This window comes from Balaenoptera acutorostrata, chromosome 21 (genome assembly GCF_949987535.1).
Source record: "Balaenoptera acutorostrata chromosome 21, mBalAcu1.1, whole genome shotgun sequence".
NCBI lineage: Eukaryota > Metazoa > Chordata > Mammalia > Artiodactyla > Balaenopteridae > Balaenoptera > Balaenoptera acutorostrata.
The window spans coordinates 15,250,483-15,272,319 of NC_080084.1; the positions used below are offsets into that span (position 1 = coordinate 15,250,483).

The following is a 21,837-nucleotide window of genomic DNA, read 5'->3' on the forward strand; positions in this document are numbered from 1 at the left end:
ATTTCTCTAATAATTAGCGATGTTGAGCATCTTTTCATGAGCCTGTTAGTCATCTGTGTGTCTTCTTTGGAGAAATGTCTGTTAAGGTCTTTTGCCCATTTTTTGATTGGGTTGTTTGTTTGTTTTTTGATAATGAGCTGTATGAATTGTTTATATATTTTGGAAATTAATCCCTTGTCGGTCACATCATTTGCAAATATTTTCTCCCATTCAGTAGGTTGTCTTTTCTTTTTGTTTATGGTTTCCTCTGCTGTGTGAAAGCTTTTAAGTTTAATTAGTTCCCATTTGTTTACTTTTGTTTCCATTACTCTAGGAGATGGATCCATAAAAATATTGCTGCGATTTTATGTCAAAGAGTGTCTTGCCTATGTTTTTTTCCTCTAGGAGTTTTATAGTATCTGGTCTTAAATTTAAGTCTTTAATCCATTTTGAGTTTATTTTTGTAAATGGTGTTAGAGAATGTTTTAATTTCATTCTTTTAAGTGTAGCTGTTTAGTTTTCCCAGCACCACTTATTATTCCCAGCACCACTTATTATAAAGAGACCATCTTTTCTCCATTGTATATTCTTGCCTCCTTTATCGTAGATTAATGGACCACAGGTGCATGGGTTTATTTCTGGGCTTTCTATACTGTTCCATTGATCTTTGTGTCTATTTTTGTGCCAGTACCATACTGTTTTGATTACTGTAGCCTTGTCGTAGAGTCTGAAGTTGGGGAACAGTCTCCAGCTCCATTCTTCCTTCTCAAGATTGTTTTGGCTGTTCGGGGTCTTTTGTGTTTCCATACAAATTAAACTTTTTTTTGTTCCAGTTCTGTGAAAAATGCCATTGTTAATTTGATAGGGATTGTGTTGAATCTGTAGATTGCCTTGGGTAGTATGGTCATTTTAACAACATTGAGTCTTCTAATCCAAAAACATGGTATATCTTTCCAACTGTTTGTATGGTCTTACAGTTTCCTTCATCAGCATCTTATAGTTTTCGGAGTACAGATTTTTTGCCTCCTTAGGTAGGTTTATTCCTAGGTGTTTTATTCTTTTCGATGCAGTGGTAAATGGAATTGTTTCCTTAATTTCTCTTTCTGATATTTCATTCATAGTGTATAGAATTACAGCAGATTTCTGTATATTAATTTTGTATCCTGAAACTTTACCGAATTCATTGATGAGCTCTAGTAGTTTTCTGGTGGTGCCTTTAGGGTTTTCTATGTATAGTAGTGTGACAGTCCAGCCACTGCAGGGTGTCTTCCAGGTCCTGACGGAGAGGGGTAAGGGACTGAATAGCACCGTGAGTATGGGGTCAGAAGGACCAAGACAACTGATGGTTGCAAGGCACTTTATTTAGAATTTACTGAATCTAATATAGACAAAAGAGGAACTCATTATTAGACAGTGAACTCAGAATTGCTTATCGTCTCAGTTCAGTCACCACCATGGACGTCAACAAGTTTACAACAACTATCCTTGAACATTATCTTCCCCTAATGAGGCACACGCACAGCCCCCAGCCATAAGGAACAACCAGGACTCTCAGCTCCCTGAGGTCTCCTGGCTTGAGATAGCTTTGCTAATCTCTTTTACATTCCTCAGGCCTGGGAAAAAGAGTGCATTCCAAGTCAAGGGTAAGGGCTTTGCTTTCTGTGAGAAACATACTGTCTCCTCCAGGAGTTACCTCCGGCTAAGACTGCATGCTTCCCACATAGTAGCATGTCATTTGCAAACAGTGACAGTTTTACTTCTGCCTTTCTGATTTGGATTCCTTTTATTTCCTTTTCTTCCAATTGCTGTGGCTAGGACTTCCAAAACTGTGTTGAATAAAAGTGGCAAGAGTGGGCATCCTTGTCTTGTTCCTGATCTTAGAGGGAGTGCTTTCAGCTTTTCACCGTTGAGTATGATGTTAGTGGTCTTTGTTTTGTTCTGGTTTTGGCCATGCTGTGTGGCCAAACCTGCGCCCCCTGCAGTAGAAGCACAGATTCTTAATCACGGGAACACTGGGGAAGTCCCTGATGTTAGTGGCCTTGATGTGGTTCCTTCTTTATGTCTTCAGCTGTAAAAGATCTTTCCTGGTAGTTTCCAGTCTTTTTTATCGATGGTTGTTCTGCAGATAGTTGTGATTTTGGTGTGCTCATGAGAGGAGGTGAGCTCAGGATCTTTTTACTCCCCCATCTTGGCCAGTTTTGATAATTATTTCTCAAAGTTGATCAAAAGTGAAAAAGAAAGCACCGAATATAAAGGAAAAATTCATAATTTTGACTACATTAAAATTAACTTTTTCTCTTCAAAAAGTGAGAAGGCAAGTTTAAAAAACGTAGGGGAAATTATTTGCAACAAGTATAATTGGTGAAGAGTTAGTATCTCTAAAAGATTTCTTACAGATACATTAAATAGAATAAACAGCTTTATAGAAAAGTGGGGGACTCCCCTGGTGGTCCAGTGGTTAAGAATCCATCTTCCAATGCAGAGGAGTCGTGTGTGATTCCTGCTCGGGGAACTAAGATCCCACATGCCGCGGGTGCGGGGCAACTAAGCCCATGCACTGCAACTACTGAGCCCGCATGCCACAACTACAGAGCCCATGTGCTGTGGAGCCCGCGTACCACAACTAGAGAGCCTGTGCACCACAACTGTTGAGCCCACGTGCTCTGGAGCCCACATGCCACAGCTAGAGAGAAGCCCATGCGCTGCAACAAAAGAGCCCACGTGCCGCAACTAAGACCTGACACAGCCTAAATAAATAAATAAAAGGAAGGAAATTTTTTTTTAAAAGTGGGAAAAAAGTTAATCAGGCATTTCACAAAGGTGAAAACACAAATGACCAATAAATATACCCAGTAGAAGATCAGTCTCATAAAAAACCAGAGAAGTGCAAACTAACCACAGTGAGAGATTTGCATCAGATTGACAAAAATTAAAGTTTGCAAATATCAAGTGTCAGTGAGGGTATATATACTCCCGGTGATAGTATAAAAATCCAGTATACTAAAAGATTCAGAAAGTAGACTACACAAAAATTAAAGTTATGCTGTGGGAGGAAAATTGCATCAACAAAAAAGACAGAAATGTTGCAACACTTATGACAGGTAAAAACTAATTTTTGTGTATATAGAGTCCTTATAAATCATTAACTGAAGACCATTTTACCTATAAAAAACAAGAGAAAAAGATTGGAACAAGTGATTCACAGAAAAAATAAACAGGATGACTCAATCTCGCTAATAATGAAAGAAATGCAAATTAAAAACACAAAGTTTTATTTTTATTTAGAAAGATTAGTTTGACAAAATACTAAAAGAAAATTTAAGAGGATATTTTTAAATTTATCTTATAAAAATGAAAATTAATTAAAACAATAATAAAGGTCAGGTTAAAACAGATGGGTTGCTAAGAGACTAAGAGAACACCACCTGAGAAGTAGCTGTAAAATCAGGATTATGACATCACAGAAGTCAGGGCATTATTTCAAGTCAGTGTAGTATTTCAGGAAGAGATTGGTCACAAGTTTCAAAGGTAGAGAGGCCAAGTAAGTTATGAGCCAGAAACGTACTATGTGGATGAGAGACTCACGTGGAAATCATTGGTGATGAAGATTGCTGTTTAGGTAGAGTAATGAAGGTGGAAATCAAAATAGATTGAGGAGGAAGTAGGAGCTGATGTAGATAAGGGCAAATCTGTCTGACCCTGGCAGGTTTTGTCTGTTTTGCTTTTTACTTGATCAGGTGTGAGTCTGTTTAAATGCTGTAGGGCTGGATACAGAGAAGCAAAGTGGGTAGGAATGAAATTCAGAAAAAGGTGGAGAGATAATTGAGACAATGGGAGTATAGAAGAAAAAGCCCCAAAGTGGAAATCATCAGACCTAGTTTTTATTGTTCCAATTCTTTGATACTTAGTTGTTTCATCTATAACAGGGGTTGGCAAACTTTTTCTGTAAAGGGCTAGATGGTAAATATTTCAGTCTTTGTACGCCATAGCGTCTCTGTCATATTTACTCAACTATGCTATTCTAATAGGAAAGCAGCCATAGACAATAGGTAAATGAATGAATGTGGCTATAGTCTAGTAAAACTTACTACAGACCCTTAAATTTGAATTTCATATAATTTTTCAAGTGACATGAAATATTATTCCTTTTTTTTTTTAAAGTCATTTAGTTGTGGGCCCTACAAAAACCAATAATGGGCTGGATTTGACCCACAGGCTATAGTTTGCCAACCCCTGATCTGTGAAGTGAAAAGTTGGACTAAAATACATTTTAGGGGCTTCCCTGGTGGCGCAGTGGTTAAGAATCCTCCTGCCAGTGCAGGGGACACGGGTTCGAGCCCTGGCCTGGGAGGATCCCACATGCCGCGGAGCAACTGGGCCTGTGAGCCACAGCTACTGAGCCTACGCGTCTGGAGCCTGTGCTCCGCAACAAGAGAGGCCACGATAGTGGGAGGCCCGCGCACCGCGATGAAGAGTGGCCCCCACTTGCCGCAACTAGACAGGGCCCTCGCACAGAAACGAAGACCCAACACAGCCAAATAAATAAATAAATAAATTTATTTAAAAAAAAATACATTTCATTTTTACATCATATTGTCTTAATTGGGGGATTCTTTTTTTTTTTAATTTTGCCTTTTTTTTTAACATCTTTATTGGAGTATAATTGCTTTACAATGTTGTGTTAGTTTCTGCTGTATAACAAAGTGAATCAGCTATATTCATATGTATATCCCCATATCCCCTCCCTCTTGTGTCTCCCTCCCACCCTCCCTATCCCACCCCTCTAGGTGGTCACAAAGCACCAAGCTGATCTCCCTGTGCTGTGCAGCTGCTTCCCACTAGCTATCTATTTTACATTTGGTAGCGTATATATGTCAGTGTTACTCTCTCACTTCATCCCAGCTTACCCTTCCCCCTCCCCATGTCCTCAAGTCCATTCTCTACGTCTGCGTCTTTATTCCTGTCCTGCCCCTAGGTTCATAAGAACCTTTTTTTTTTTCAGATTCCATATATATGTGTTAGCATACAGTATTTGTTTTTCTCTTTCTGACTTATTTCACTCTGTATGACAGACTCTAGCTCCATCCACCTCACTACAAATAACTCAATTTCGTTTCTTTTTATGGATGAGTAATATTCCATTGTATATATGTGCCACATCTTCTTTATCCATTCATCTGTCAATGGGCACTGAGGTTGCTTCCATGTCCTGGCTACTGTAAATAGAGCTGCAGTGAACATTGTGGTACATGACTCTTTTTGAATTATGGTTTTCTCAGGGTATATGCCCAGCAGTGGGATTGCTGGGTCATATGGTAGTTCTGTTTTTATTAACTGGGGGATTCTTGACTTAATCTCATTAAATGTGTATGTAGTTTATCATATGTATGATATGATTTAACCTTTTATCAGAAGTAATTCTTACTCTTAACCATTTAGAACTCTGCTGAAAACTTAGAATTTATGTGTTTGTGACTCAGGTTTCAAGAACATTATTTATTCGTCATTTATTTATTCATCAGGAACTCTTTCCTGAGATTACCGGAAGAGGGATGATCATTGCCATATCTGCAGATCACCTTTAGAATAGTGTCTTTAACATTTTATAATAGACTTATTTTTAACTTAAGTATATTTTGGGATGGAAAATAAGTAGAAAATCGGTATTATTTGGAGCAAATCAAAGGTAATTGTAAAAATAGAACAGTGTTATTTGCCAGAAAATCCTGAAACTGAGTCATTGTTTTCGTTAAAAAGAGATTAGCAAACTTTTAGAGATGTTAAAGGTAAGTTAACAACAAGCTGATTAATGTGGAAGTTTGAAAGAGAACTGAAAAAAAAACTTTCTCACTGATGCTTCATGTAGCTACAGTCATCTTGAGTTGCCTTATACTAGGTACTAGGAAACCTTTTCATAACTGATAACAGTTGAGTCTTATTAAAGAAACCCTAGGGCTCTCTAAGTTGTTCACTTGAAACACCAAGTTCTTTTATTAAAGATATTTTGATAGTAAGCGGGTAAAAGGTTTTGCAGGTTTATTTAGTAATCTCTAATCCATAACCAGTGGTCTCAGGCATTCAGGTCCTTAATTTTTAATGATAGTGTTAGGAAACTCAGTACAAATATTCTTTTAAGATAAACTTTAAGAAGCTTAAGTCTTTAGATTGGCTATTTGACATAAAAGGGATTTATTCCTTTGCTGCTAACTTGCCTCTGAAGAATGTATTAGCATTCATAATGCAAACAGAGTAATGCACTGCAAAGGAAGTTAGTGGCATGTTGATTAACTAAGGTTAATTGGTTAATTGCAGATCGAGAATTAGAACCAATATCACTTGACTTATAACCTAGTTATCTTTACAATACTGCTTCTTGACAAACTCTGTAAGTTGGGTCCACATTATAGGCTTCAGGATATCACTAACAGTTCATAATGTGCAGTTATTTTTTACCGGCTTCTGCAATCATGTGAGGTATGGATACTGTTAGTCTCAGAGAAGTTAGATATTTTGCCTAACAGCATAGTTAATTAATAGTAGAACCAAAATTTGAATCATTGTGATTTTTTACCTAAGTAAAATTCATTCTTCATCTGTTATTTGGGTCTAAGCTTTCTCTTACAAGCTTAGACTCATTCTGTCACTCCCAGAAATTCCCAAGCCCTTTTCCTTTCCCCTTTAGTTTTTTAGTTCCTTTATACCTTTTACTTCTTGTCTTCTGCCCTTGTGAGTACCTCCAGGACACTGTTAAAAGGAAACAGAGTTAGTGGTATCCTTGTTTTATTCTAAATTTAAAAGGTAGCGCATCAGACATTTACCAGTTTGCTATAAATTTTCGGCAGATACCTGTCATCAAGTTATGAATGTTTCCTTTGCTAAGACTATATTTTTAATCATAAGTGAATTTGGAATTTGATTTGGTGCTTTCTCTTCATCTGTTGAGATAATCACTTGATTCTTTTCTCCTTTAATAAGTTTATGTAGTAAATGAAATATACCCATTTCCTGTTATTAAATCTCTCTTGCATTTCTGGGATGTACTTGGCTTATTTATGGTATAGTAATATCATCGTTTTTATTTTTAGAATCAATTTGTAACTAATTTAACTTCCTTTTAGTAGTAATAGGATGATGCATTATTTTAATTTCTTCTTGATTCAACTTCAGTAAATTTTTTCCTGGAATTTATTATTTTGTGTACTCTTTAAATGTATTGACTTATAGTTGTTCATAATATACGTACTCTTAGGACCTATATGAATAGATGTTTTAGTTGTTGGGGAAACTTTCTGTTTTTGGTTTCTTTGTTTGATCTTTAGTTCATTCATCCATTTTAGTATCTGTTAAGGACCTGCTAAGTTCAGTGTCTTGTGCATTAACTATTCTTGAAGCTTTTAGTATTGATTTTTCTCTTTACTCTCACCTAGAATAATCCAGGACCCCATAGCACAGCCATAGCATGAACTCCCTGGATTCAAACTTTGTGATTTCATTTTTATACATAGAAAAATAAATAATATATATAAATACATAGATAATGGTTATAGGACTATTGTATATATTTTGCAGTATATAACATGATATATTTTTGCACATGTATATAAAAATAAATAATATAAATAAGTGGTTCTGGGACTGTGATCTATAAGCGTGAAGAAATATATACATTTGTTACCACTTTAATGTGGCTGATTTGTTTGGGCCGAAGTAAAAGGGGTATTATTTCCTACTTGAAAGATTATACTTGAAAACTTGCTGGGTACAACTTACTTAATGAAGGACGTTGTATACATTGTTCCCTGAATATTCATCTTTCATCAGACGATTTTTAACATAGCTACTTTGTGGCTAAGTATTATCCTGAGCACTGAGGAACAAAATGAGTCAATTTCAGAAGTCTTTATTAGTAAATTCTACTAGAGAAACATTTTTTAAGGAACCATATAGCTGAAATATCACCCATCTTACTGTAGTTAAAGAAAATACTGATTGTCACAGCACGAGACTCTAAAAGTATAAAGTATATTTAACTGATGGCTGTATACCTTTGCGTGCAGTAGGTATAGAACATGATGAATTGAAGAGTTTTTTGTAATAAAAGTTATTCTAAGTAAATTATTCTCCCTTTTCCACCTTATTAAACTTCCACATGAACATGGCAGTCTTGACAAATATCTCTGGAGCTAGTATATGTTAAGGATATTCTTGTTAGTAGGCTACACCACTAGTGTCTGTCCACGTGACTGGATGAGAGAAAGGCTGATTTTCTTCTCTTTCTAGAGGTCTTGGTCCATTCCCTGTTCTGATCCATGTTTGACTGCAAGATCACCTTTCATAAAGGGTGAAGGAGTGGGGATTGTGGGGAATAATCCTTTGTGAACCTTCGCTAGAATCTTTTCCTTTGTGACCCTTCTGTAGAATTTTGGCACCTCTTAATTTGGATTGTGATCTAATGCTTGAACTAAGCAGTTGATAGGTATGAGGAGGCCCAGGAAACATATTATGAAATGATATGAAAAATATATCTTTGCATATATTTCTCTGTGTGTGGGCACCATAGCTTTCCTTTGATATCCAGTATGAGTTCTACTTGAAAGGTTAATCAATGTGTGTGTATGTTTGGGGAAAAGAGTTGAAAGGGGGAGGAAGGAAAAAGAATATGTTACTAGTAGTATAACAGTATATGATGTCTTAACCTATTGGTAGTAATACTGTGGAACAATAGCCAGTGAGTGATAGTGACTGTTTTAGGCTATCAGTTGTAGGGATGGCCATGTAATAGTTGGTTTAAAACTATCATAAGTTTCTCCCAAAGCCAAAGGTTCTAAATTAGAGAATATCATTCAATTCACAGAAGTGTATAGGAAAAACACTTTAAAACATAGATACTTGGCAAGAGCTTAACCAAATGTTAACAGAAATTGTTATTTGGATGTTATTAAGCTTTTCGGAAACACACAGGCTTTAAATTGCAAGGAAAATGTATATTAGAAACTACAAAATAAATATTTTTATATTATATAAAACCCAAAATTGTTAATTCATTTTCTCTTTTGGGTAACCTGGCAAATTGAGATTGAAATCTGTTGTGAGTGTGACCAAAAATATATCTTTATTCAATTTCATGTAAGAACTTTTAAATAGTTTTACTGCCATTGCCTCTTATGTATTTATTGACCTTTTGTTTAATAACTTTGGGTTGATTTTAGGCCACCAGCAAAATGGAAATGAAAGAGATTGCTAAATATAAGACGCTATGGAAAATGAACTCAACTACTGAACCTTTATTTGTTACTGGTATAGATGTCAATCCTTTGAAAAAATTCACCATTCCCAAGATCAGGAGGACAGCTGGGAAAGGTAATATTTCTATGGAAGATGGGATTATTTCATAACTGTTACTACATTCCTCTGATTCTTAGTTTATGCTCATCTTCTATTTTGACTCTACGTAAAATTAGGTTAAGTCAGGCTTTTAATTCCTTAAATACACATGTACTTTTGGTTCCACACAAAATAAAATAGGCACATGTCTCCTATCCCTCCCACTAAGTACAGCTAAAAACACTGGACATCATACATAAAACAAACATAAGAAGACTTTGAAAGGTGGAGAGAAGAAGATGGATCAGTGTGGGACCTTGGGAGTTAAGGAGTGATGTAGCATTAAGTTCTCTGGATTTTCTGTTTGTTTCCTCCATGTCTCAGATTGGGTGACCACAACCCAGGAATGCGAACTTTTACAGACACAAAAAGCCCTAAGAAAAGTCTGTTCTGTCTTGCCAGAGACTGGGAATGGGGTACCCTAGAATGACAGAAACCTATTTGACAGTGAACATGCTATTCCTGCAAAACACTAGGGGGGAAAAAAAGAAATAGGCCCTACACCTTTGTCAGCAGAGGCTAAGTGGAGGGCCTAGACTTCCACCTCTGCCTCTCCCCTTCCACTTCATACGTTCCCTTCTCTGCTATCCCGTGCCCCTTCAGTGTCAGTGGGTTTCCACTCTTGCCCTGTGGTGATGAGTTGCCCCTTCTCAGTGGGAGTAGAGTCAGTGAAGGCCAAGTGGGGAGCCTAGACTCTGTCACACACACCAGTAACAAGGCATCTGTCCCCCTCCCACAGTGTCAGTGGAGGCTGAGTCAGGAGCATGGACTTGTACCCCTTTCTCATGGTAACAAGACAGCCCCCCCACCCAGGATGTCTGTGGAGACCTTGTGGAGAGCCAGGACGTCCTCATGGTAAAGAGTCAGAGTCTTCCCCACCCCCAGCCTTTCCCTACTGGCACAGTCCCTTGCTGGCTTAGTTTTAGTAGAGGCTTGTTAAACCACAAGATTGAATATGATCTAGAGTCTCTTAACAATACCCCAAATGACCAAGATATTAAAAAAATCACTCATCATACCAACAACCAGTAAAATCCCAACTCAAATGAGAAAAGATGAATCAACAGATGCCAACATCACGATAAAACAGATGTTGGAATTATCTGACAAGGCTTTTAAAACAGCCATCGTAATGATGTTTCAACAAGCAATTACAAACACTCTTGAAACAACTGAAAAACTGGAAAATCTCAACAAAGAAATGGAAAATGTAATAAAGAATTAAGTAGAAGTTTTGGAACTGAAAAATACAATAATTGAAATAAAAAACTGATTGGATGGGTTCCAGAGAAGAATCAAGAAGACTTTGGAAAGAAGCAGTGAATTTGAAGATATAATAACAGAAATTACCCAGCCTAAACAACAGAGAACACATCAAATTAACAGAGCCTTAGGAACCTGTGGAATAATAATAGAGGACCTAATGTCTTTGTCCTCAGAGCCCCAGAAGTAGAAGAGAGCATAGAGCTGAAAGAGTATTTGAATAAATACTGGCTGAAAATTCCCCAGACTTGGCAAAAGACATAAACCTGTACAATCAAAAGGTTGAATAAACCCTAAACACGATAAGCCCAGAGAAGTCCATGACAAGGCACATCATAATCAGACTTCTGAAAACTAAGAACAGAAAAAATCTTGAAAGCAACTATGTTATTTATAGGGGAAAAAATTGAATTACAGGAGATTGTGCATTAGAAACCATGGAGCACAGAGGAAGTGGCACAACATTTTTTAAGTGCAGAAAGAAAAGAACTGTCCTCAGAAAAAATATTCTTCAGGAATAGAACTGAAGTAGACATTCTCAGATGAAGTAAAACTAAGAATTTTTTATTGGTAGATCTTAGTTTAGAATGGCTAAACAAAGTTCTCCAAATAGAAAATGACAAAAGAAAGAAGCTGGGAACATTTGTAATGAAGGAAGAATGCAGCAGAGTAAAAATATAGGGAAATATAATAGACAGTCCTCCTCTTGAGTTTTTTAATTATGTTTGACAGTTGGAACAAAAATTATGACATTCTTCAATGTGATTCTCGGTATATGTAGAGGAGGTATTTAAGGCAATTATAAAGTGAGATGTTACCATTGAAGGGAACTGGGTGAATAGGATATAGGATCTCTCTCTATTATACATCACAACTTCATATTGTAAAGTTCATATTCAACTTCATATTGAATCTGCAGTTATCTCAGAATTAAAAGTTTTTTTTATAAAAACATGATAAATAAATCAAAATGCCATTTAAAAAATGTTCAAGTAACCCACAGGAACTGTTGGAAAAGAAATCTCCAGGCCCAGATGGTTTCTGTGGAAAATTCTACTCAACATTAAAGAAAAGAGCTAATACAAATTCTTTACAATTTCTTCCACAAAATAGCAGAGGAGAGAATAATTTTATCAGGACAGTATTACCCTGGTACCAAAGATAAATAAATGTAATATAAAAAAAAAAACTACAGACCGATATACATCATGAACCTTGACACAGAAATCCTATACAAAATATAAGGAAATTGTATTTAGCAATGTATAAAATCAATTATATACTATAACCAAGAGAGTTTTATTCAAGGAATGCAACGCTGGTTTGGTATTTGAAAGTCAGTCTGGGGCTTCCCTGGTGGCGCAGTGGTTAAGAATCCGCCTGCCAATGCAGGGGACACGGGTTCGAGCCCTGGTCTGGGAAGATCCCACATGCCACGGAGCAACTAAGCCCGTGAGCCACAACTACTGAGCCTGCGCGTCTGGAGCCTGTGCTCTGCAACGGGAGAGGCGGCGACAGTGAGAGGCCCACGCACCGTGATGAAGAGTAGCCCCCGCTCGCCGCAACTGGAGAAAGCCCTCGCACAGAAACGAAGACCCAACACAGCCAAAAATAAATATAAAATAAATAAATAAATTAAAAAAAAAAAAGAAAGTCAGTCTGTATTCACAGGATAAATAATAGTAATCACATGATCATATCAATTTTTGCAGAAAAAGCATTTGACAAAAATCATTCATGATAAAGACTCAGCAAACTAGGAATAGAGAACTTCCTCAGCTTGATAAAAAGTATATAAAAAATATCCATGGCTAACATCATGCTTAATGATGAACAACTGAATGTTTTCTCTGTAGGGAAAGAAGGCAAGAATGTTCTCTTTCACCACTCTTATTATCAACATAGTACTGGAAATTCTAACCAGCACAAAAAGTCAGGGAAATGAAATAAAAAGCATAGAGCATAGAAATTAGAAAGGAAGAAATAAGACTGTTCCTATTTGAAGGTTACACAATGGTCTACATAGAAAATCCCAAGGGACCTACAAAAAAAGAAAAAGAAGAAAACCCTGGAACTAACAAGTTCAGCAGGGTCACTGAATACAAAATCAAAATACAAAAATAAATTGAATTTCTATATACTAGCAAAGAACCCATGAAAATCAAAATGATAATACCATTTCTAATAGCTCGAAACATGAAGTACTTATGTATAAAACTAATAAAATATATACAGGGTTTTTATGCTTTACAGCACAAAGTGCTGATGAAAGAAATCAAAGAAATTCTAAGTTATCGGAAAGGTATACTGTGCTTATTGATTAGAAGACTCAACATAATGAAGATGTCAGTCCTCCACAAATTTATCTGTAGATTTATTGCAGTTTCTATCAAAATCCCAGCAAGACCTTTTGTAAATATATAAGCTTGTTCTCAAATTTACATGGGAAGGGGCTTCCCTGGTGGCCCAGTGGTTAAGAATCCTCCTGCCAATGCAGGGGACACAGGTTTAAGCCCTGGTCTGGGAAGATTCCCACATGCTGCAGAGCAACTAAGCCCCTGTGCCACAACTACTGAGCCTGTGCTCTAGAACCCACGAGCCACAACTACTGAGCCCGCGAGCCACAACTACTGAAGCCTGCGTGCCTAGAGCCTGTGCTCTGCAACAAGAGAAGCCACTGCAATGAGAAGCCCGTGCACCACAAGGAAGAGCAGCCCCCGCTCACTGCAACTAGAGAAAGCCCACATGCAGCAACGAAGACCCAACGCAACCAAAAATAAATAAATAAATAAATAAATAAATTTAAAAATTTTACATGAGAAGACAAACTAGAATAGCGAAAACAATTTCGAAATAGAAGTGTTTAGAATTACTGTAGCCAATACTAAGGCTTACTGTGTAGCTACAGTAATCAAGACACTGTGGCATTGACAAAGGGATAGACACTTAAATCAGTGGGACAGAATGGAGATTCCAGAAATAGACCTACACAAATATTCTCAATTGGTTTCCTTTCAGTTGATTTTTAACAAGGGTATATTGAGTGGAGGAAAGGTAGTCTTTTCATCAGATGTCACTGGAGCAATTGAAAGCTATCCATAGGCAAAAAAAAAAAAAAGAATTTCACCCTAACTTCACACAAAAATTAATTCAAAATGAATCCTGGGTTTAAATGGAAAATGTGAAACTGTAAGACTTTAGAAGAAAACATCTCCAGGATCTACGGTTAGATGAAGAGTCCTTAGCATGATGCCACAAGCACAATCCAAAAAAAAAATGTAAATTGGACTCCATCAAAATGTAAAACTTTTATTCTGTGAAAGACTCTGTTAGGAAGGTGAAAAGACAAGCTACGAGTGGGGGGAAACATTTACAAATCATAAATGTAACCAAGGACTCTCATCTAGAACATATAAAGCACCTTCAAAACTCAATAGTAAGAGAAAAGAGAGTGTTATATCCAAGCAGAAAACAGGAAAAAGACATGAACAGCCATTTCACTAAAGAGGAGGTATGGATGGCAAATAAGCACACAAAAAGATGCTCAACATCATAGCCATTAAGGAAATGCTAATCAGAACCACAGCGAGGTGTCACTTCATGCTTGTTAAAACAGCTAAAATAAGAATAGCAATGCCAAAAACTAGGAAGAATATGGAGAAGCCAAATCAGTCATGCAACTGATGGTCAGGTAAGATAGCTCAGCCACTTTTTGAAAAACAGTTTGATGGTTTCATAAAAGACTAAACATGCAACTACCATATGACCCAGCAATTGCACTTTTGGACATTTATCCCGGAGAAATGAAAACTTAAGTCCACACAAAAACCCAAACAAAAATGTTTATAGCACCTTTATTTGTAATAGCCAGAAATTGGTAATCACCCTGATTTCCAGTGAGTGAGTGGTTAAAGTATGATGCATCCATACCATGGGATACTTATCAGCAGTTTTAAAAAATGAGTTACTGGAACAACAACAGCTTGGTTGGATCTCAGAGGGAATATGCTGAATGAAAAAAGCCAGTCTCCACAGGTTGCAAGTACAAAATTCCATTTACAAAACATTCTTGAAATGATAAAGGTATAGAGATGGAGAACAGATTGGTAGTTTCCAGGATTGAGAGGAAGAGAAGAGGTATGGGGTTATCAGTATGACTGTGTGTAAAGGAGTAGCATGAGAGGTGGAATAGTTGTGTATCTTGATTATAGTGGTTGTTACATGAATCTACACATGTGATAAAATTGCATGGAACTACCCACACACACATAACTGCGCATGACTGTTAATGAGGTCTATGGATTATACCAGTGTCATTTTTCTGGTTTTGATATTTTATTATAATTATGTGAAATGTTTCCACTGGGGAGTTTGGGTTAAGGGTATACAGGGCCTCTATAAGAATGTTGTGTGATCTATATTCACTTCAAAATAAGAAGTTAAACACAGGCACACATGCACGAAATCGTATCTCATATCTTATGAAATGATCAAACTTTGTAACAATTAAATTGTTACAAATATTAAAGCGAAAATTAGTTTTACTTGGATTAATTTTACTTTAATTTAATAATAGAATTTAAGATGGGAAGGGGATGAAGAATGAGTTTTTTTTGATAAACAGAGGATTGTAATATTTTGTATTAGTTTTGCCATTGTTGTAACTTACTCTGTTGATTGTTAAATACAAAGGACTATTGTTTATGTTAATTAGATTCATATACATGGAAATTGGCTTAAATTATATATATCATTGATCCTCATTATTCACAGATTCCATATTTGCAAATTCTCCTACTTGCTAAAATTTGCTTGTAACCCCAGCGTCAGTACTCAGCAGCAGTGCTTTCACAGTCGTTTGCAGACACGTGCGAGTGGTGAAAAATTTGAGTCACTTGATGCACACGTTCCCAGATGAGGCCAGATGAGACGGAGCTCTGCATCTTGTTCCAGCTCTCATTATAAATAAGTGTCCATTTCGTCATCTACTTAGGGCTGTGTTGTTTGCATTTTTGTCCGTGATGTCTCCGTTTAAAATGGTCTTCACCATATCATGCTGAAATGCTGTCTAGTGTTCCTAAGCTCAAGTAGTCTATAATGTGCCTTACAGAGAAAATACGTGTCACATAAGCTACACTGTAAGGTAAGTTATAGTGCTGTTTACCAACAGTATGGAACCTTCAGGAAAAGGAAGAGGAAATTTGCCAGTTTGTACATCAAGCCTCTCCAGAAAGTGTTAAAGGAACATCTGTGGTTCCTTTCCTATGGAAAGGATGGAATCTACATTTGTAGATTCATGAGATGACCACCAATAAAAAGCTTGTGACGGGCTTCTCTGGTGGCGCAGTGGTTGAGAATCTGCCTGCCAATGCAGGGGACACGGGTTCGAGCCCTGGTCTGGGAGGATCCCACATGCCGCGGAGCAGCTAGGCCCGTGAGCCACAACTACTGAGCCTGTGCGTCTGGAGCCTGTGCTCCGCAACAAGAGAGGCCGCGACAGTGAGAGGCCCGCGCACCGTGATGAAGAGTGGCCCCCGCTCGCCGCAACTAGAGAAAGCCCTCGCACAGAAACGAAGACCCAACACACCCAAAAATAAATAAATAAATAAATGGATTAATTAATTAATTTTTTTAAAAAAACAGAAACTTGTGGGCAGCACTGTTGTGAGGCAAAAAGCCAAAGAGACTTACAGTCATGGTCCCCAGGGTCAGGAAAATGTTAGGTCCCTCTTGGCTAGTGCTGGCTGACTCACACATTTCAAAAGGTGATAAGGGATGCAGGTAGGCAGGTTCTGCAGAACAGGAGGCTGGGGGAGAATTTTAAAGACACCTGGTAAGTGTTATACAGGAAAAGGTTATGTGGCAAGTTTCCATCCCTAATGAGACTGGCTTGTTTTACCGGGATGTTGGCAAACAAACTTACTGCAGGTGGCATTCCAGTTGTCAAAAATGTGACCAGAGGCTGACAGGAACCTAACCCTGTATTTCTCCTAAGATTAATAGTTCAGTATTCACTAATTCACTCTTGGCAGCAACTTTAATAGACTATACCTTCCACAAATAACAAGAATCAACTGTATTCCCCAGTTTCCTCCGAGTCCTCTTCCTTGAGGGTTTTATTCTTTTATGCATCTGCTTAATATCGCAGTGCTTAAAACACTGCTTATTGTCTTCTCAAAGTGTGCCTCTTAGTCATGCCACCATGTCAGCCAAGAGTTTACAGAGATGTTCTGGTATTTTTGCAAGTCAAAATAACCGGTTTACTAGTATATAGGTTGCCTTATTTGGGCAAAATTCAAGAAATATTCATGCACTAACAGTAGCTACCAGGTTTGTGTAGCACTGTATGTTATAGAGTCTGTACATCTTAAGTTGAAAACAAGTCACCTGAATTCTAGTACTACCTAGTATATCTGCGTCAACTTTTAAGAACTCCCAATAGGTATGTCGAGAAAAACAAGGTTCATATTTTCATTTATACCAGGTATAGGAAGTTTGTATTACTGTTATAGAATCTTAAATATAAATGCCTCCAGATGGTTAAAGAAAATTCCAAATATTTGTTTATTTGTGTCTTATATTGATACACAGTTGTCATTGTGCAGATGTACAATAATGTCATTTTATTTTATTATTTTGTTTATTTATTTGGCTGCGTTGGGTCTTCGTTGCTGTGCACGGGCTTTCTCTAGTTGCGGTGAGCAGGCTTCTCATTACGGTGGCTTCTCTTTGTTGCAGAGCACAGGCTCTAGGCACGCAGCCTGCAGTAGTTGTGGCGCACGGGCTCAGTAGCTCTGTGGCATGTGGGATCTTCCAGGACCAGGGCTCGAACCGGTGTTGCCTGCATTGGCAGGCAGATTCTTTTTTTTTTTTTTTTTTTTTTTTAAATTTTATTTATTTATTTATTTATTTATTTTTGGTTGTGCTGGGTCTTCGGTTCGTGCGAGGGCTTTCTCTAGTTGCGGCAAGTGGGGGCCACTCTTCATCGCGGTGCGGGGACCGCTCTTCATCGCGGTGCGCGGGCCTCTCACCATCGCGGCCCCTCCCGTTGCGGGGCACAGGCTCCAGACGCGCAGGCTCAGCAGCTGTGGCTCACGGGCCCAGCCGCTCCGCGGCATGTGGGATCCTCCCAGACCAGGGCTCGAACCCGTGTCTCCTGCATTAGCAGGCAGATTCTCAACCACTGCGCCACCAGGGAAGCCCTGGCAGGCAGATTCTTAACCACTGCGCCACCAGGGAAGTCCCAACGATGTCATTTTAAACACAAATAACCACTTGCCCTTTTCTTTATTTTTAGTTTACTTGTCACCTTGTTGCACCAATACTAGAGAGTATAGTTTCATACACGATACTCTTAATCAGTGCCGGCTTGATGTAAGCTGTGATCTACAGTCTTCATGGCAGTTTGGAGATACAAAACTGATTCACAATGAGGAGCTGGAAAAAAATTTTACTTCTAAGAGGTAAGTTACTGTGACCTAAGGAAGTTTGAGATTTTGTTTGTTTTTGCTCTGAGGTTTTATACGAATCTGTTATTTCTGCCATTTGAGATTTGATAAGTATTACTAAGAAAATAAGTACAGAGGTGTTTTATTTCTCATTTTGTTGCCATCTCATAGCCTTTTGTAATAGTAAAAAGCTAAGTGTGAGATTTGGTTAGTAAGTCCTGCACATTAATGTGGCCAGACTTCAGACACTCCCTTCTAATTTTTTTAATCTTTGTAAGTTTTTCAGAAGCATACATCAGCACATTTATTAAGGAGCCATTTTGTAGATCCTTGTGCCTCCTGCATAATATAAAATAGCACTTAAAGTATTTAGAACGGATTTTTTTTTTAATTATTCTTTTTTTATTTTTTTTTAAATTTTTTAATTTTTTTAATTTTATGGCTGTGTTGGGTCTTCGTTTCTGTGCGAGGGCTTTCTCTAGTTGTGGCAAGCGGGGGCCACTCTTCATCGCGATGCGCGGGCCTCTCACCATCACGGCCTCTCTTGTTGCGGAGCACAGGCTCCAGACGCGCAGGCTCAGCAATTGTGGCTCACGGGCCCAGTTGCTCCGCGGCATGTGGGATCTTCCCAGACCAGGGCTCAAACCCGTGTCCCCTGCATTGGCAGGCAGATTCTCAACCACTGTGCCACCAGGGAAGCCCCTAGAACGGAATTTTTTTTCTTGACTCAGTCCTTCAGAGACTGAGTTGATGTTTTAATTTGGCGGAGTTGTATCTGGCTATTTCCAACTACTCCACTAGAGCCACAATTTCTGACACTTAACTTTTAAAAAGTACCCCTTCTGGTTTTTGGGAAGGCACATTCCATTATGTTAATTAATTTATTTATTTATTTATGAATTAATTTTGGCTGTGTTGGGTCTTCGATGCTGCGTGCAGGGTTTCTCTAGTTGCGGCGAGCAGGGGCTACTCTTCGTTGTGGTGCACAGGCTCCTCATTGTGGTGGCTTCTCTTGTTGTGGAGCACAGGCTCTAGGCACGTGAGCTTCAGTAGTTGTGGCATGCGAGCTCAGTAATTGTGGCTTGCGGGCTCTAGAGCGCAGGCTCAGTAGTTGTGGCTCACGGGCTTAGTTGCTCCGCGGCATGTGGGATCTTCCCGGACCAGGGCTCGAACCCATGTCCCCTGCATTGGGAGGCAGATACTTAACCACTGTGCCACCAGGAAAGCCCCATTATGTTATCTTAGTAAGAAAAAATAAGAGCACATGCAGAGTTCTCATTGTAAACATTTTGTATTTAATACGTTTGGATCTTGTGTGAACACAGTTTTAGCATTTTCATTTTCTGAACTTGCCTCCTTCACCATTTTGCATTTTTAACTTAGAACATAACTATAGTTTGATGGACCCACACTTAGAACTCATTTTGGAATGTTTTTGGTCTCTTTTTTTTTTGTTTTCGAATCAATTCCTCTTGACTCAGACATGCTACCCCACTTGTTGTCTGTTGGGGAGAATTGGTGAGAATGACAGAATTAGTTGATGGCATATTTTTTCATCTAAAAATCACGGTTTTGAGCAAAAGTAGAATGGACTGGCTATACACTGCCCCTTCCAGATTGAAATAGTAGTTTGATCAAAAATGAATTCCTGCATTGTTCCTTGATTTTGGTTATATTAGGCATTTTTAAGTTGTGTCCTTTTTCATAATGCCCCCTGACACTTAAGTTTCACCCATTTATTTCTCCCTGTTAACATTACAGAAAAGTTAGAACAACTACCCAACAATACAAGACTTGATAGAACATTCTGAATAACTAATGTGTATAGGATTTATTGGTTTCTTAGGTATTTGCCCAATTAGACAAACTCATTTATCTCCCATAGTACTTTATACTCATTTTACACGACTTACCACACTATGTTGGTTTTGTCTGATTCCCTTACTACATTATGAGTTTTATCTTATTTGTTTTTTGTGTCCATAGTATGGAACCGAGTCTGGCAACACAGTGGGCACTTAACTGTTAAATTAAGTTACATTTTTATTTCATTGTTTTAAATCAATGAAGGTAGAAAGTACCCTTAAGTAGCCTTAAGGCACAGGTAAAAAAAAATAAAAGGAAATATCAGAATTGGTTAGCAGAAGAGAAAAATAGGATGGAGAGATGAAAAGAGAAAGTATTAATAACATTGACTGCCTCTAGCTTTTCTTTTTATTGTTCCCCTTAGAGGAGTTTATAAATCTGTGATCTCAGCAAAAGAAAGTAGCTCCAAAAAGATACCAATCTCCACTTCTTTGTTGTTGTTGTTGTGTTGGCCACGCTGCACAGCTTGCAGGATCTCAGTTCCCCAACCAGGGACTGAACCCGGGCCACACAGTGAGAGCCCAGAATCCTAACCACTAGGCCACCAGCGAACTCCCCAGTCTCCACTTTTTATCCACGTTGCATCTACCACTGCTTAAGTGTGAAATCAGCAAAAACACATTAATCATCTAAACATCTGTGTATTAAGTCATTCATTGAGCATTTGAGTGCCTACTGTGTCAGGTGTTGTATTTGATACCCTCAGAGAAAAATGAATGTTTTCTCCTCAGCCTTAAAGAGTTTACATTCCAGTGGAGAAGACATACAGCTAAATATAAAATAATGTTATAGTAAGAGGTAGGTGCATAGATGAGGGATTGAGTATTCTTCGTAAGAGTCTTGAGAGATGTTCTGAAGAGTTAAGAACTTGAGCTGGTCTTAATGGGTAAAAGAGAACTGAATTCACTTCTTCTTAAGTATATTGTGCTATTTGTATCAGTTTGACCCTTTTTCGTTTTGTTTTAAGATAACTTACCTTTAAACATTTCAAATTTATGTGAAATTTAAAAATTGTCAGTATCTATCTTGACACTGTGGTTAAATTTGTACTTGGCATCTCAGTTTACATTCTACCCCATATGAGTAGACTGAGTCATCCATGCTTAATTTCATCTACTTTTATCAGTGATTGGTTTGGGGAGAGAGTGCAGAACTAAATCAGTTTGGGCCAGTGACACACTGAGGACAGATTGGCTTGTGGGCAGGGGGGAGTCTCTGGAAAAGAGAAGCCAATCTGCTGTGAACAAGAAAGCATGTTGCTCAACCTGTTGATGGCAGCACTCTTGGAATAATGACGACACCAGTTGGATGACCCTCAAGGTGATGACAGCAAAACAGAGAGGTGGAAAAAACCTGAATCCTTGAAAACATCTGGAGCTGTGGAATAGGTCAACTGATAAAGGCTGCCTGATTTCTGAATTTCTTGTCGTAAGAAGTTAACTCGGGACTTCCCTGGTGGCGCAGTGGTTAAGAATCTGCCTGCCAATGAGGGGACATGGGTTTGAGCCCTGGTCTGGAAAGACCCCACACGCCACGGAGCAACTAAGCCCGTGCACCACAGCTACTGAGCCTGCGTGCCACAGCTGCTGAAGCCCATGAGCCTAGAGCCCGTGCTCCACAACAAGAGGAGCCACCGCAATGAGAAGCCCGCGCACCGCAACGAAGAGTAGCCCCCGCTCGCCGCAACTAGAGAAAGCCCACGCACAGCGACGAAGACCCAACGCAGCCAAAAATAAGTAAATAAATAAATAAATTTATAAAAAAAAAAAGAAGAATTTAACTCAATTTTAAGCCAGTTTGAATGGTTTTCCATACTTGAAGTCGATAGCCTTTAAACTGGTATTGAACTTGGTACTAGGAACTTGGTACTGGTGTTGAACTTGGTACTTCCACTTGT

General features: G+C 38.3%; 1 protein-coding gene across 4 annotated transcripts in view; it reads left to right on the forward strand.

Annotated features, from left to right (window-relative positions):
• The window catches only part of TEX15 (testis expressed 15, meiosis and synapsis associated), an 87,067-nt gene that overhangs the window by 25,702 nt on the left and 39,528 nt on the right, over positions 1-21,837 (forward strand). For 3 of the 4 annotated variants that reach the window (XM_057537480.1, XM_057537478.1, XM_057537479.1), the window contains 2 exons: positions 9,189-9,339; positions 17,924-18,089. In XM_057537480.1, coding sequence (XP_057393463.1) covers positions 9,201-9,339; positions 17,924-18,089 — 305 coding nt within the window. In that variant the 5' untranslated portion in view covers positions 9,189-9,200. The remainder of the gene's footprint in view (positions 1-9,188; positions 9,340-17,923; positions 18,090-21,837) is intronic. The other variant, XM_057537481.1, reaches the window with a different exon arrangement.